The sequence below is a fragment of the Typopeltis vanoorti genome, chromosome 23 (genome assembly GCF_054136105.1).
Source record: "Typopeltis vanoorti isolate ZY-2024b chromosome 23, IOZ_Tvanoo_1.0, whole genome shotgun sequence".
In the NCBI taxonomy this organism is placed as follows: domain Eukaryota; kingdom Metazoa; phylum Arthropoda; class Arachnida; order Uropygi; family Thelyphonidae; genus Typopeltis; species Typopeltis vanoorti.
In genome coordinates, this window is record NC_143571.1 from 72,878,820 (window position 1) to 72,890,954 (window position 12,135).

Sequence of the window (12,135 nt, forward strand, 5' to 3'; positions counted from 1 at the left end):
TTTGTCTTTTTATTGCCGACCTTCATACCATATCTATTACAACAGTTATTCAATTTAGTCAAGGAATCTTGCAGACTGTAGTGGATTTATTGATAAGTATAACATCATCCGCATTAAGCAAAGAGCTGACATTCACATCTCCAATTTTGATATCATGTTTAATACCACTTTCCTTCATAATGTGATCCATATAGATAATGAATAACAGAGGGGATAATGTACATCCTTGTCTCAACACCAGATTTAACATTAAACCATTTTCCTGTACTTCCTTCAATTCTAACTGCTGACTTACAACTCAAATAAAGACTAAGTATTGCTTGATATAATGCCCCATTGACACCATATAACTGCAGCGTATTGAATAGCTTCTCTCTTGGCACCTTGTCATATGCCTTTTCCAAATCGACAAAACTTAAATGCAGATCTTTGTTATATTCCCATGCTTTTTCAACTATTTGTCGTAAAGTGAAGATCTGATCCTGACAGCCTCTATTTGGCCTGAATCCAGCTTGTTCTTCACCAAGCTTTTCTTCCACAATTCTTCTCAACCGTTTCTCAAGTATACTTGCATAGATCTTACCAGGAACACTCAATAGGGATATACCTCTGTAAATCTCAAATTCAGTTTTATTTCCCTTTTTATATATAGGGACTATGAGAGCTCTACTCCAATCATTGGGAATTCGTCCCTCTGTCCAGACATTCTGAACTATGCAGTGTAGCCACTGTAAGACTTTTATATCACCATACTTCAGCATTTCTGGTCGAATATCATCTACTCTTGCTGCCTTTCCACATTTCAAGCCTTTGATGGCTTTTTCTACTTCAAGTATGGATATGTGTTTCTGACTGCATGCCTAGAGTTTTTTTTATCACTGTGCTGACATCACTGCTTGTTTCATTTGGCAAATTTTCAAAGTAATTACTCCATACTTCAAGGATATCTTTTTCTCCCGTTTTCAGTTCACCTTTATCATCTCTAACTCCTTTTACAGCACTCTTTCCTTCATTCCTAAGCTTCTTCAACAACCTCCAGAATATTTTGCCACCTTCTTGATATTTATTTTCTATGTTCTTGCCAAAGTACCCCCATGACTTTTGTTTAGCTAGTTTTACACAGTGTTTAGCTTTCTTACATTTGACTCTGTATTCTATAAGAGCTCAAGCTGGCTTATTTGCCAGGAACTTTTGATATGCTTTCTTCTTTTCCTTCACTGCCTCTTTAACTTCCTGTGTCCACCATGGAGTTCTGATTTTTCTATCCTTGCAGACAACCTCACCACATCCCTCTCTGGCTGAATCGATCAAGGTTTTCTTCAAGGCTTGCCACCGAATCTCTGAAGTTTGGTTCCTGTTCTCAAACTCTTAAATTTTTTCTTAAATACTCTTTGTGTATTTTAGTCTACAGTTCACATCTGAGAGCTGCTTAACTTTTATTCGCTTTAAAACTTTCTTACATGTTATTCTTTTCAATATGAAATTCAATTTTATCCTGCTCAAGACTAAATCGTGATCACTTCCAATTTCAAATCCTCTGTACACTCTGGTGTTCTGCACCAGGGAGAAAACATCACTATCAACAATAACATAGTCAATGAGACTTTTCTTATTTCTTGCCTTTTCTCTCCATGTGAATTTGTGAACATTTTTATGTTGGAACATGGTGTTAGTAATAACCAGTCCATGTCCTGAGCAGAAATGCAACAAATATTTGCCATTATTATTAGTTTTGCTCTTTTCTCCAAATCAAATTTTCCCAATATATTTTTGTATGTCTGATAATCATTTCCTACTCTGCTATTTAGATCCCCAACAAGGACCAACTTTTCCTTTTTCATTGTGTCAGATGCTTTCTGTAAAGCATTAAAAAATTCCTCCACTTCTACCTTAGTAGAACCTTCTGTGGGACCATAGGCACAGATAAGTCCCATTGTTCAATTCCCCATTCTGATATTCGCTCACATCACTCTACTTGAGACTGCCTGCCATTCAAGAAGATTAGCCTCGTATTTATTTATTTATTTAGCGTATGGCTCACATGAAAAGTTACATTACATTAATCCTTAATATATATGGACATAGTAATAGACATATGTACAATAAGAAGACATAATACACTCATAAAAGAGAGAATCAAGAATAGGCTACAACTGAATGTCTAGGTTTATTATCCAGTCGACTGCACTTGGTACAGCATGGATGAAGTCTGACAGGTTTCCACTGTATGCACATAGGATACATTCTGCTATAATATGATTAATTGTCTGGCAGGGTGATCCACCTGGGTGAGGCAATCATGCCCCATTTGTAAAGGCAGTCTGCACATCTGCCATGGTTGGTGCAGATTCAGTTAAGGGCAGACCAAGTTTTCCGAGGTAGGCCAAAACACGAAGGTATCTGTGTTGGGTCCACTAATTCATGGTAGATCCCTGTTGAAGTGTTACACCAGGACTCTTTCCACTTCTCCTTCATGTTGAAGCTTGTCTCTGCAAGAATTTTTACTGTTAAGATTGGAGGGTGCCTTGACTTTAGCCTGTTTATTTCTAGGTGTTGGATGTCTTCATGGATTTATTGGAAATTAGTCTCGTATTTAGCGCTGAATACAATGGCTACTCCTTCTTTTCCTTGAATGTCATTGCCTGAATATAACATTTCGTATTTATTGTTCAGAAAGTTCAATAAATTGCAGTCATTTTTATTGTGCAGCTATTTGTATTTTATCAGAAAACAATTAATTGTACATTGTGTTTCTCCCCGCTCAAGAATTTTTCTTATTGTCGCACTCTACATTTGGCAATTATACTCACAGTACACTTTTTATTCTTAGACAAAATGGCTGTGCAGCATTTCTAATATTTATCATAAATTTCCTGATATGTATCCCCAAGGAGGGTTCAGGTTACCATGACAGCATTGCATGATTAGGTTTACATCATTATTCATCTGCTATCAACAATTTTCCTCCAAATCAATCTATTACTTGTGAATACTCCAATATTGTCACATCTAACATTTCGTGCTTCTGAGGAACTTATGACCGAATCAATCCACATAGACCTTGGTCTTCCTCTGGGTCTCTTTCCTACTATCTTAGCATCAAACACCTGTTTTCTTATTATTATAGATTGCTAACTTTCCTCACCCATTCTATTTAAGTGGCCATATCACCTTAGATTAACTCTGCTTACACATTCTTAAATGCTAATAGTGCCAAGTTCCTTTCTAATATCTTCATTTTTAATATGATTCTGCCATTGATGCCATCAGTTCACTTCCCTAATTTTTCTCAGAGTGCTTTATTTCTAACCATACTCTCAGATCCATCACTCAAAAGTAGTTTGAACACAGTCATGCATAATGCTAGTTTGGTGTTTTTGCTAATTTTTCTCTTATTCCATATAAATTCATTCAGTTTGCTGCCCACCATACCAGCTTTCCTTATTCTGTTCTCTATTTCCAGATTTAACCTGCCATCTTCACTAAAAACTGTGCCTAAATAGCTGAAATATTTTACTTGTTCTATAGCAGGCCTGCACAACATATGGCCCACAATGCTATTTATTTTGGCCCGTTTTGGTGGGTGGAAAATACCAGAAGCACATATCACTTCTAAGTGAGGAGTTTCAGAAAAGAATGCCACTGAGTAATGAAGACGAAGCCTGCATAAAAGTGATTGAGGATGCATTTTCTGTCACAGCAAGAAATCTACCTGTCGAACTCCAGATGGAAGTTATTGATCTCCAGTGTTTTGAAAACTATCGAGTCAAGCATAGGAAGAGTACTTTACAAGAGTTTTATTCTATTCTGGATCAGGATAAATTTTTGAATACTGCCTACCAGGTATTTTGTATGTTTGGGGGCACATATACTTGTGAACAAACATTTTTGGTCATAAACTTGAACAACCAAACAGTGTTCATCTTTAAGTGATATCAATTTAGAGGCCATATTAAGAACGGCCACTTCAAACATGACACCAAACTTTGATAAAATAGTGTCAACAAAAAGAATATGCAATGTGTCACATTGTGACATTCAGAATGTCACAATGTGACATTCAGTCACTGATATTTCACTGAGAATAAGTGTGATATTCTCAGTGAAATTATTAGTACACTTTGTGTTTATGTTTAATTGGTTTTTATTGAGAAATTTTGCAGCCATATCTGTTTGTAAATAATTTTGATTATAATTTTAATTGTAACTCTCTAAAAAATTGAAATATGCATATTAATTAGTATTTACTGTAGACCTACTAACATTTACTTAAGTTTAGTTGCAGTGGACTATAAGATTATTCAGATTCTAGATCCGAAGTGATCTGGTCCTTGGTCAGGTGGTCCAAGTTGGGTTTGGCCCTCAAAGACAATCAAGTTGTGCAGGCCTGTTCTATAGGATCTCTATTCAGAGTGTTGTTGAAGTTATCTATGCTCTGCTTATTTTCATAGTTTTGATCTTTTTATTGCTGATTTTCATGCCAAATTTGTTATGGCTGTTATTCAATTTACTTAGAGAATCCTGGAGACTTGCACTAGATGTGTTTAGGAGTATATCATCTACATAAAGCAAAGAGCTAAGTTTGACATCTACAATTCTAATAACAAGTCTAATGTCATCTTCTTTCATAATGTGATACATATAGTTGATGAATAAATAAGGCTGGAGATAATGTGCATCATTGTCTTACCCCTAATTTTACATCAAACTATCTTCTTGTATTTTCTTCAATTCTACTGCTGATTGACAACTTAAATATAGACTATGTATTATTCTATATAGTGTTCCATATACTCCACATAATTGTAGTGTTTTGAAAAGCATTCTCCTGTAATGTGCCTTTTCCAGATCTACAAAATTCTCATGATTTCTCAACTATTTGTATTAAAGTGAAAAACTGATCTTGACAACCTCTATTTGGCCTGAACCCAGCTTGTTCTTCTGTAAAGTTTTCTTCCACAATCTGTAAGGGGAACTGAAGTTTTATCTCTAATTGTTGATTTTGATAATTTTTAAATATCGAATTTCCTTTATAGTCCTATTGGGTACCTGTTGGCATTCTGAGGCCATTGTTCTGTAGTATTGGCAGATGGCTCTTCTTTTCATGGATCAGGTTTTTGATTTCATCCAAAAGTTGGTTGGAGTTTGTTTATCTGCATCTCTAAGCTCGAAATTGAGTCACCGATTTTTTTTTTCTTCGAGTTGATGGCTGAACTGGATCAACAGATTTGTGTAGATCTGTGTCATTAGTTTTGTCCAGTTGACAGCTGGAACCTGATCTGGGATATTTTCATGTTGTAAGCCCAATTGGAATAAAACTGGGTTGTGGTCAGAGCTGAGGTCATCCATTGTACTTATTTGGTATTAATGCACAATATTTTGTAGTATCAATATGTCATGGACATCAAACATTCCTACCACATTGTAGTACGGTGTGTGTGGGGGGGGAGGTCCTATAATCACTGTGTTCTTGGTGGTAGCAAAGTTACTGAGGATTCTCCCATTTCGATTTGTAGTTCTGCTGTTTCAGGATGTGTGCTTAGTGTTTAGGTCTTCTGCTACTAGCACTGCTTCATTTGTGTTCCAGTAACTGTTTATTTAGAGAGTTATATATATGTAGTATATTTTCAGGGGACCCACATTTGCAGTTTGGACCTCCACTCCCATGATATCTATGTTGGTAGTAGCAGGATTCATGATATCATTGTGTTCTATATTGAGCTTGACAAATATGGCCGTGCTTTGTTTTGTTAATGTGCTGACCCAATTAATTAATTAGCACATGATGATGATGATAACGTTAAAATGACCGTGAAGCTCCTACAAGAAAGTATGCCACTATCTCAGGAAATCAGCACACCCACCTGTTGGTTATATTGTGTTTTGTTCTGTAGATTATGCATGTACTCCCAGCCTATTTGTCTGTTTTGAGGATCAAAAAACCTGAGTATCTGGTAGGGAAAACCTTCCATCTTGTCATGAGACCAGCTAATTCACCATTTGAATTGAAAACGGCTGATAAACGTTAAAGTCCCTCATGTCACAGACAGGATTCGAAACCTGGGTCTTTCAAATAAAAAAACTTGTCAACCAACTGAGCTATGGAGGTTCCATGCTAGCACAAATCTTCAAATGACAAAAAGGAGGACAATGTCCTTTCACCACTGAAATTGTATGATGGATTTGAAGTCAAGAGAAAGTCGATATAGAGCATTGTGGAACTGCAGCATTAATTGCAAAGTTTGAGGATAAAGATTTATCAACTATCAAATGTACTGCATATCTACAAAGTAAACATCTAGACTAATAGAGATGTTCATATAATAACAAATGGATGAATGAAGGGCAAGAAAAGTTAAACAAATTGAGATAATAGTTGGAAAATTAGTGGTAGCACACTTAAAAATGTCACAATATTGTAAAATGTTTTCTAATAAACAAAAGTGAAGGGATGAAAGAATCCCATAAAAATATTTAATTGAGTTTATAAACTGAATCATAGCTGCAACCAGGCAATGTTCTATGTGTAGAAGATTCTAGTAGAATCTAATGTATAATAATTTAAGTGTAAGATTTAATAATCAGAAATACTCACAATTCCAAGTAAGTTGTCCTGAAGTTTTGTTCGATGATAGCTCACAATTTCCATTGAAGTATCTTTTTGAGGAGCATTACTAATTCAGTTAAGTATTACAAAATCAGCATTACTAAGTCAATAGTTTAAATTATAAAACAAGTCCTACAGGCAATAATAATAATAAAGTGTGTGTGTGTTAAAAATTATTTAATGACTAAAAACCAAGGTTTTGAGTAAAAAACTTTATTAATACACATGACTACTTTCATCTGAGAACAGACTTCATCAGGTGTAAGCAAAAAGGACAAAAATATCCGAGAAAAACCATAGAATACTAGAATATATTTCTACATATAAAACAACAGAGGTTAACGTTTAAATGGAAGAAAGAACTCTGGCCGTAGCAACATGGCCATGAGTGCGTGTAAGGTCTCCGTTAAAACCAAAGATATGGCTCAGCTACATAGATGTTTTAATTAGATGTTTGAAAATATTTCAAAATCATTTAAACAATATTCATCCAAATATTAAATTCACATATGAGCTAGATTTGGCGGCTCTCTTCCTTCTTGGATATTCTACTAACCAAGTCGGCTGAACATATTAAATTCTCCATTTTTGGGAAGCCAACGCATACTGATAGGTATGTTCACACTGACTCACACCATTATCCACTACAGAAGTTTGGCATCATTTCGACTCTGTCACCAAGCAAGATCTTTATTGTCAAATGAACAGGAACTTCAATATGAACTCAAACACCTTCAAAATACTTTCAAAAACAATGGATACTCTAGTACTATAAATAGAATACTGCCTAACTGTCACCATCAATAACACAATGAAGATACAACTAATTCCAAAGGCTGCATTTCCTTACCTTATATTAGCTCTCTAACCCCAGTTTTAGTAAAAATTTTAAGGAAATACAATATCAAGACTTTTTTCACTACTTTACCAAAACTCTGCCCAATCTTAAGCTGTCCAAAGGATAGGCATAATAATCTCCAATATCCTGGTATCTACATAGTCCTCTGCAATTGCGGCAAACTGTACTACGGTCAAACAAAAAAATCCATCGAACTCCGTCTAGAAGAGCATAAAAGAGACATTTCCTACAACAGAACTCGGGCCAGCACCTTGTCCAGCCACGTATTATTTTGGCAAACTCTAATGAAGAAGGCTTACAACACCAAATATGCTGGGATTTAATTAACAACGTTCACAGATCTTATAATGAATTAGAGAGACGGATTCTAGAATCTAAGGAAATCGTTCTTAATCCCGTCTATATCAATAGCAACCTGAGCTATAGTTTGCCAGACTCTCACAGCTCTGCCATTCAATACTGGAGATCACGAGACCTTACACACACACACACACACACACACGCATGGCCATGTTGCTACAGCCAGAGTTCTTTCTTCCATTTAAACGTTAACTTCTGTTGTTTTATACATTCTGCTGTGTAGAAATCTAGTATTCGTATGGTTTTCTCTGATATTTTTTTGTCCTTTTTGCTTACACCTGATGAAACTAGTTGTGTGTATTAATAAAGTATTTTACTCAAAACCTTGGTTTTAGTCATTAAATAAATTTTAATATGTTATCAAAACAATAAACCTTCAATTTAATAATATATATATATATATATATATATAAAATAATAATAATAATAAAGTTCATCACCAAATTCCTGATATACAGAATCAGTCAGTCAGTGTACAGGATATTGTGACAGTACTACATGAAAAGTATAAATCATTACCCACTTCCTATTGACAATTTTCCTCCAAATTAATCTGTTAACTGTTAGGACTCCAATATCATCAGATCTTATTTCTAATGATGCGGAAGTTCTAACAGATACTGTAACACTCCAAGATCTTGGTCTTCTTCTTGGTCTTTTTCCAGACATCATTGCAAAATGGGCTCATTTTCCTAACCTCTCCTCACATATTCCTGGAAGCTAACAAAACCAAGTTTTTTAATATGGATTCTGCCATTGATACATTCTATGGTGGTGCATTGATCGTCCCTAGAAACTGAGGTGCCAGATCTTTGTTGCTACATAGCAACACCCATCATATATTTCATTCTGTTAACCTCTACTTCACATCAGATGAAACATTGTTACTATAATTGCTTTCATGAGTTTCTACCCTAACTGGAATTTAATGGAACAATGTTTGCATTATTACTACTTCTTATTGACAATTTTAAGAATTTATATATGTGTGTGTGTGTACATCCTTGGAGGTGGATCACTTTCATTCTAATAATATATACAAAAATTCACACAATCACAAAACAGCAAAACATTAGAATTTCAGGCACTCTAAAAAAAAAAAAAGATTGCTATAGTCTGAAACTATTCTGGACCTGTTGGTAATATAGCTGTGTGGGTGTGATCGCATGTACATGGTCTAGTTTTTGCCATAACTAAATTATAGTCGAATAAACAGGCTAAGTTACAGCTAATGATCACATTCAGATGTTATTTTTCCCGTTTGATCTCATTATAACAACAGTATAAGATCTCTAATGCATTCCACTTTACATATTTGTAAAATGTAAAGCAGAGTTGCCATTAGGATTTGCAGAATTTAGTACATGGTTAGATAGAGCTCCGGCACCAGATTTCCTATATACAGTGTTTCTAACATGCTCTTCTATATAGTGTTACTATTATTATTACTATTATTACGGGCAACTCCAGGGAGTCATTGGACTCATCGAGGGAGGCCCCAAATCATATTCATCACAACTATTTGACATTCATACAGTATCTATCATACCTTGCCTTAAACGCATTCACTGTCACAGCATCCACCACAGACTCAGGGAGCGCATTCCACTCATTCACTACTCTAAAAGTAAAGAACCCAGCTCTAACACCTTTACTAACCACACTTTTGCCCAGTTTCCATGGATGTCCTCTAGTCCTCCCACAACCAGCCCTGTTCTCAAAAATATCTTCCGAATTAATTTTATAGAAACCCTTCAGTAATTTGAATGTCTCAATCATATCTCCCCTCCTCCGCCTATCAACCAATTTTTGCAACCCACAAATCCTCAACCTGTTCTCATACGGTTCATTCCACAGACCTGCTATCATCTTGGTCACTCGCCTCTGGATCCTCTCCACCTCCTCCCCATCAAGAAGAAACCTAGGTGACCAAATCTGAGCACAGTAGTCTAGATGGGGTCTTATCAAGGCTCGATACAGAGGAACAATAACCTGCTTGTCTCTGCTTGTCATCGTATTCTTCAGCAACCAAGTGATTTGATGAGCTGTTTTGGTCACTTTTGCAATGTGTCCCCTAAATTTCAATTCCTTATCTACCAACACTCCTAAATCTCGTGCCTCATCAATTTCCTGGAGCACGGTTCCACCAATGCAGTAAACTGCCGCCAATCTTTTCACCCCAAAATGCATAACCTTACATTTTGCCACATTAAACTGACATCCATTCTCCTTAGCCCAGACCTCCAATCTATCCAAATCATCCTGCAAAATTTTGACGTCATCTGCATTCACTATTGCCCTACCCAACTTCGCATCATCTGCAAACAAATGAACTGTTCCTCTCAGATCATTTCCTATATCATTTATGAACAAATTAAACAGCAGTGGTCCAAGAACAGATCCTTGTGGCACACCACTAGTCACAGGCCGTCTTGTGGACTCTACTCCCGAGTAAACCACTCTCTGATATTTCTCCGTCAACCACCCTCCTATCCATCTCACCAACCCTATGTCCATTCCCATATGCTGCAATTTACTGATTAGAATTCCATGTGGAACCCTGTCAAAGGCCTTGGCAAGGTCCAGTAGAATCACCGTAAACCCATTACCCTTATTCAGTTCAGACGTCACTGTGTTATAATACGTGAGCAAGTTACTGAGGCATGACCTTCCCTTCACAAAACCATGCTGTCCCCGATACAGTATCCCATTTTCTTCTATCCAATCTTGTATTTTCCTCTTGACTATTTTCTCTAAGACCTTGACAATGATTCCTGATATGCTAATCGGTTGGTAATTTACTACAGCAGTCTTGGAACCACCTTTATGCAGTGGAACTATTTTCCCCTCTTTCCACCCGCTCGGGACTAACCCAGACCCGAGACTCAAATTAAACAAAATGGTCAAGGGTACTGACAATTCTTTAGCTGCTTCTCGTACAACACGAGCTGGTATACCATCCAATCCCACAGATGTATTGACATTGAGGTTATGCAATAGACTACTCACCTCCACTTCATTAACCACAATTCCCGTATAATCTACTGGTTTATTCGTTTCTGCAATGTCACCACCTGGATGATATACTTTTGCAAAGTGCTTACTCAGTAACTCAACTATCTCAACTGATTCAGTTACCTCCCTACCATCGGCATTCTTTAAAATCAATCTGCCATGTACATTTTTCCTTTTACTTGCTACATATCTAAAAAACTGTTTAGGATTCATTTTAGCCTGCATGGCCAATGTTCTTTCGTAATCCTTTTTTGCTTTTCTTACCACACTCGTCACCCTTCTGGCCTGTGCTTTATACCGTTCATGCTCCTGCCGGTCACCCTTCTCCTTAAATTCCCTCCATAGTTGTTTCTTTTTTTGCAACTCAAGCTTAATGGTGTTATTCATCCATTCCATTTAACCCCTACTTGATTTATTATTCGGACTCTAGGTATACAGTCAGCCATTGCTTCATGCAAGCACTTCTTAACTACCTCCCATGCACTATCAACTTCTAGTCCTTGCAGTTGTACATGCCATGGCACTGAACCAATCAAACTCCTAAGCTTGTCATACTTTAAAGCCCGATAATTCCACATGTACCCTGTCTTAATTGAAAATTCTACACCTTTAGCCACCTCCCAAGTTAAGACCCTATGATCACTCTCACCGATTGGTGGCAATGTGGTCATATTTGTTACAGCCAAATCCTCAGATGTAATTACTAGGTCAAGCACTCTCTGACCCCTAGTATTTTCCATTACATGCTGTCGCAGATAGTTATCCCTTAATAACCACATAAAATCCAGTTCCTTCCTCCCGTGTGTCCTCTCCTCACTCCAATCAATGTGACCATAGTTGAAATCTCCCATAATAATCACCCTCCTTCCACCCATTTCTTCTATTTGCTTGTGCATACTGTCACCACCATCTTTTCCATCACCTGGTCTATAGCAGCACCCAATTGTATATTTAGTTCTGCTAGCCACAATCTCACACCAAATGGCCTCAAATGTGCTCTTTTCTCTATCCTGCAATTCAACTTCTATTCTCCTTGGCTGGAGCTCATCAGCTATCATCAACAATACTCCTCCCCCCATTTTATTCTCTCTGTCATTCCTGAACACACTATACCCATCACATTCAATCCCACTAGTTATATCATCTACAGTCAGCCATGTTTCACTAATACCTATAACCTGTGGTCTGGAAGTGCCAACCATGGCCAAAAACTCTTCCTTCTTGTTCCTAATACTCCTAGTATTAGTGTACATGAATTTAAGACCCCCATTAGCCCCAACCCTACCTTGATGCC

At 36.8% G+C, this 12,135-nt stretch overlaps 1 protein-coding gene across 2 annotated transcripts in view; it reads right to left on the reverse strand.

Moving 5' to 3' along the window:
- Positions 1-12,135, reverse strand: part of Zpr1 (zinc finger protein Zpr1) — a 268,249-nt gene that overhangs the window by 96,420 nt on the left and 159,694 nt on the right. For both annotated transcript variants that reach the window (XM_090412640.1, XM_090412641.1), the window contains exon 8: positions 6,596-6,674. In XM_090412640.1, the coding sequence (XP_090268766.1) occupies positions 6,596-6,674 (79 nt within the window). The remainder of the gene's footprint in view (positions 1-6,595; positions 6,675-12,135) is intronic.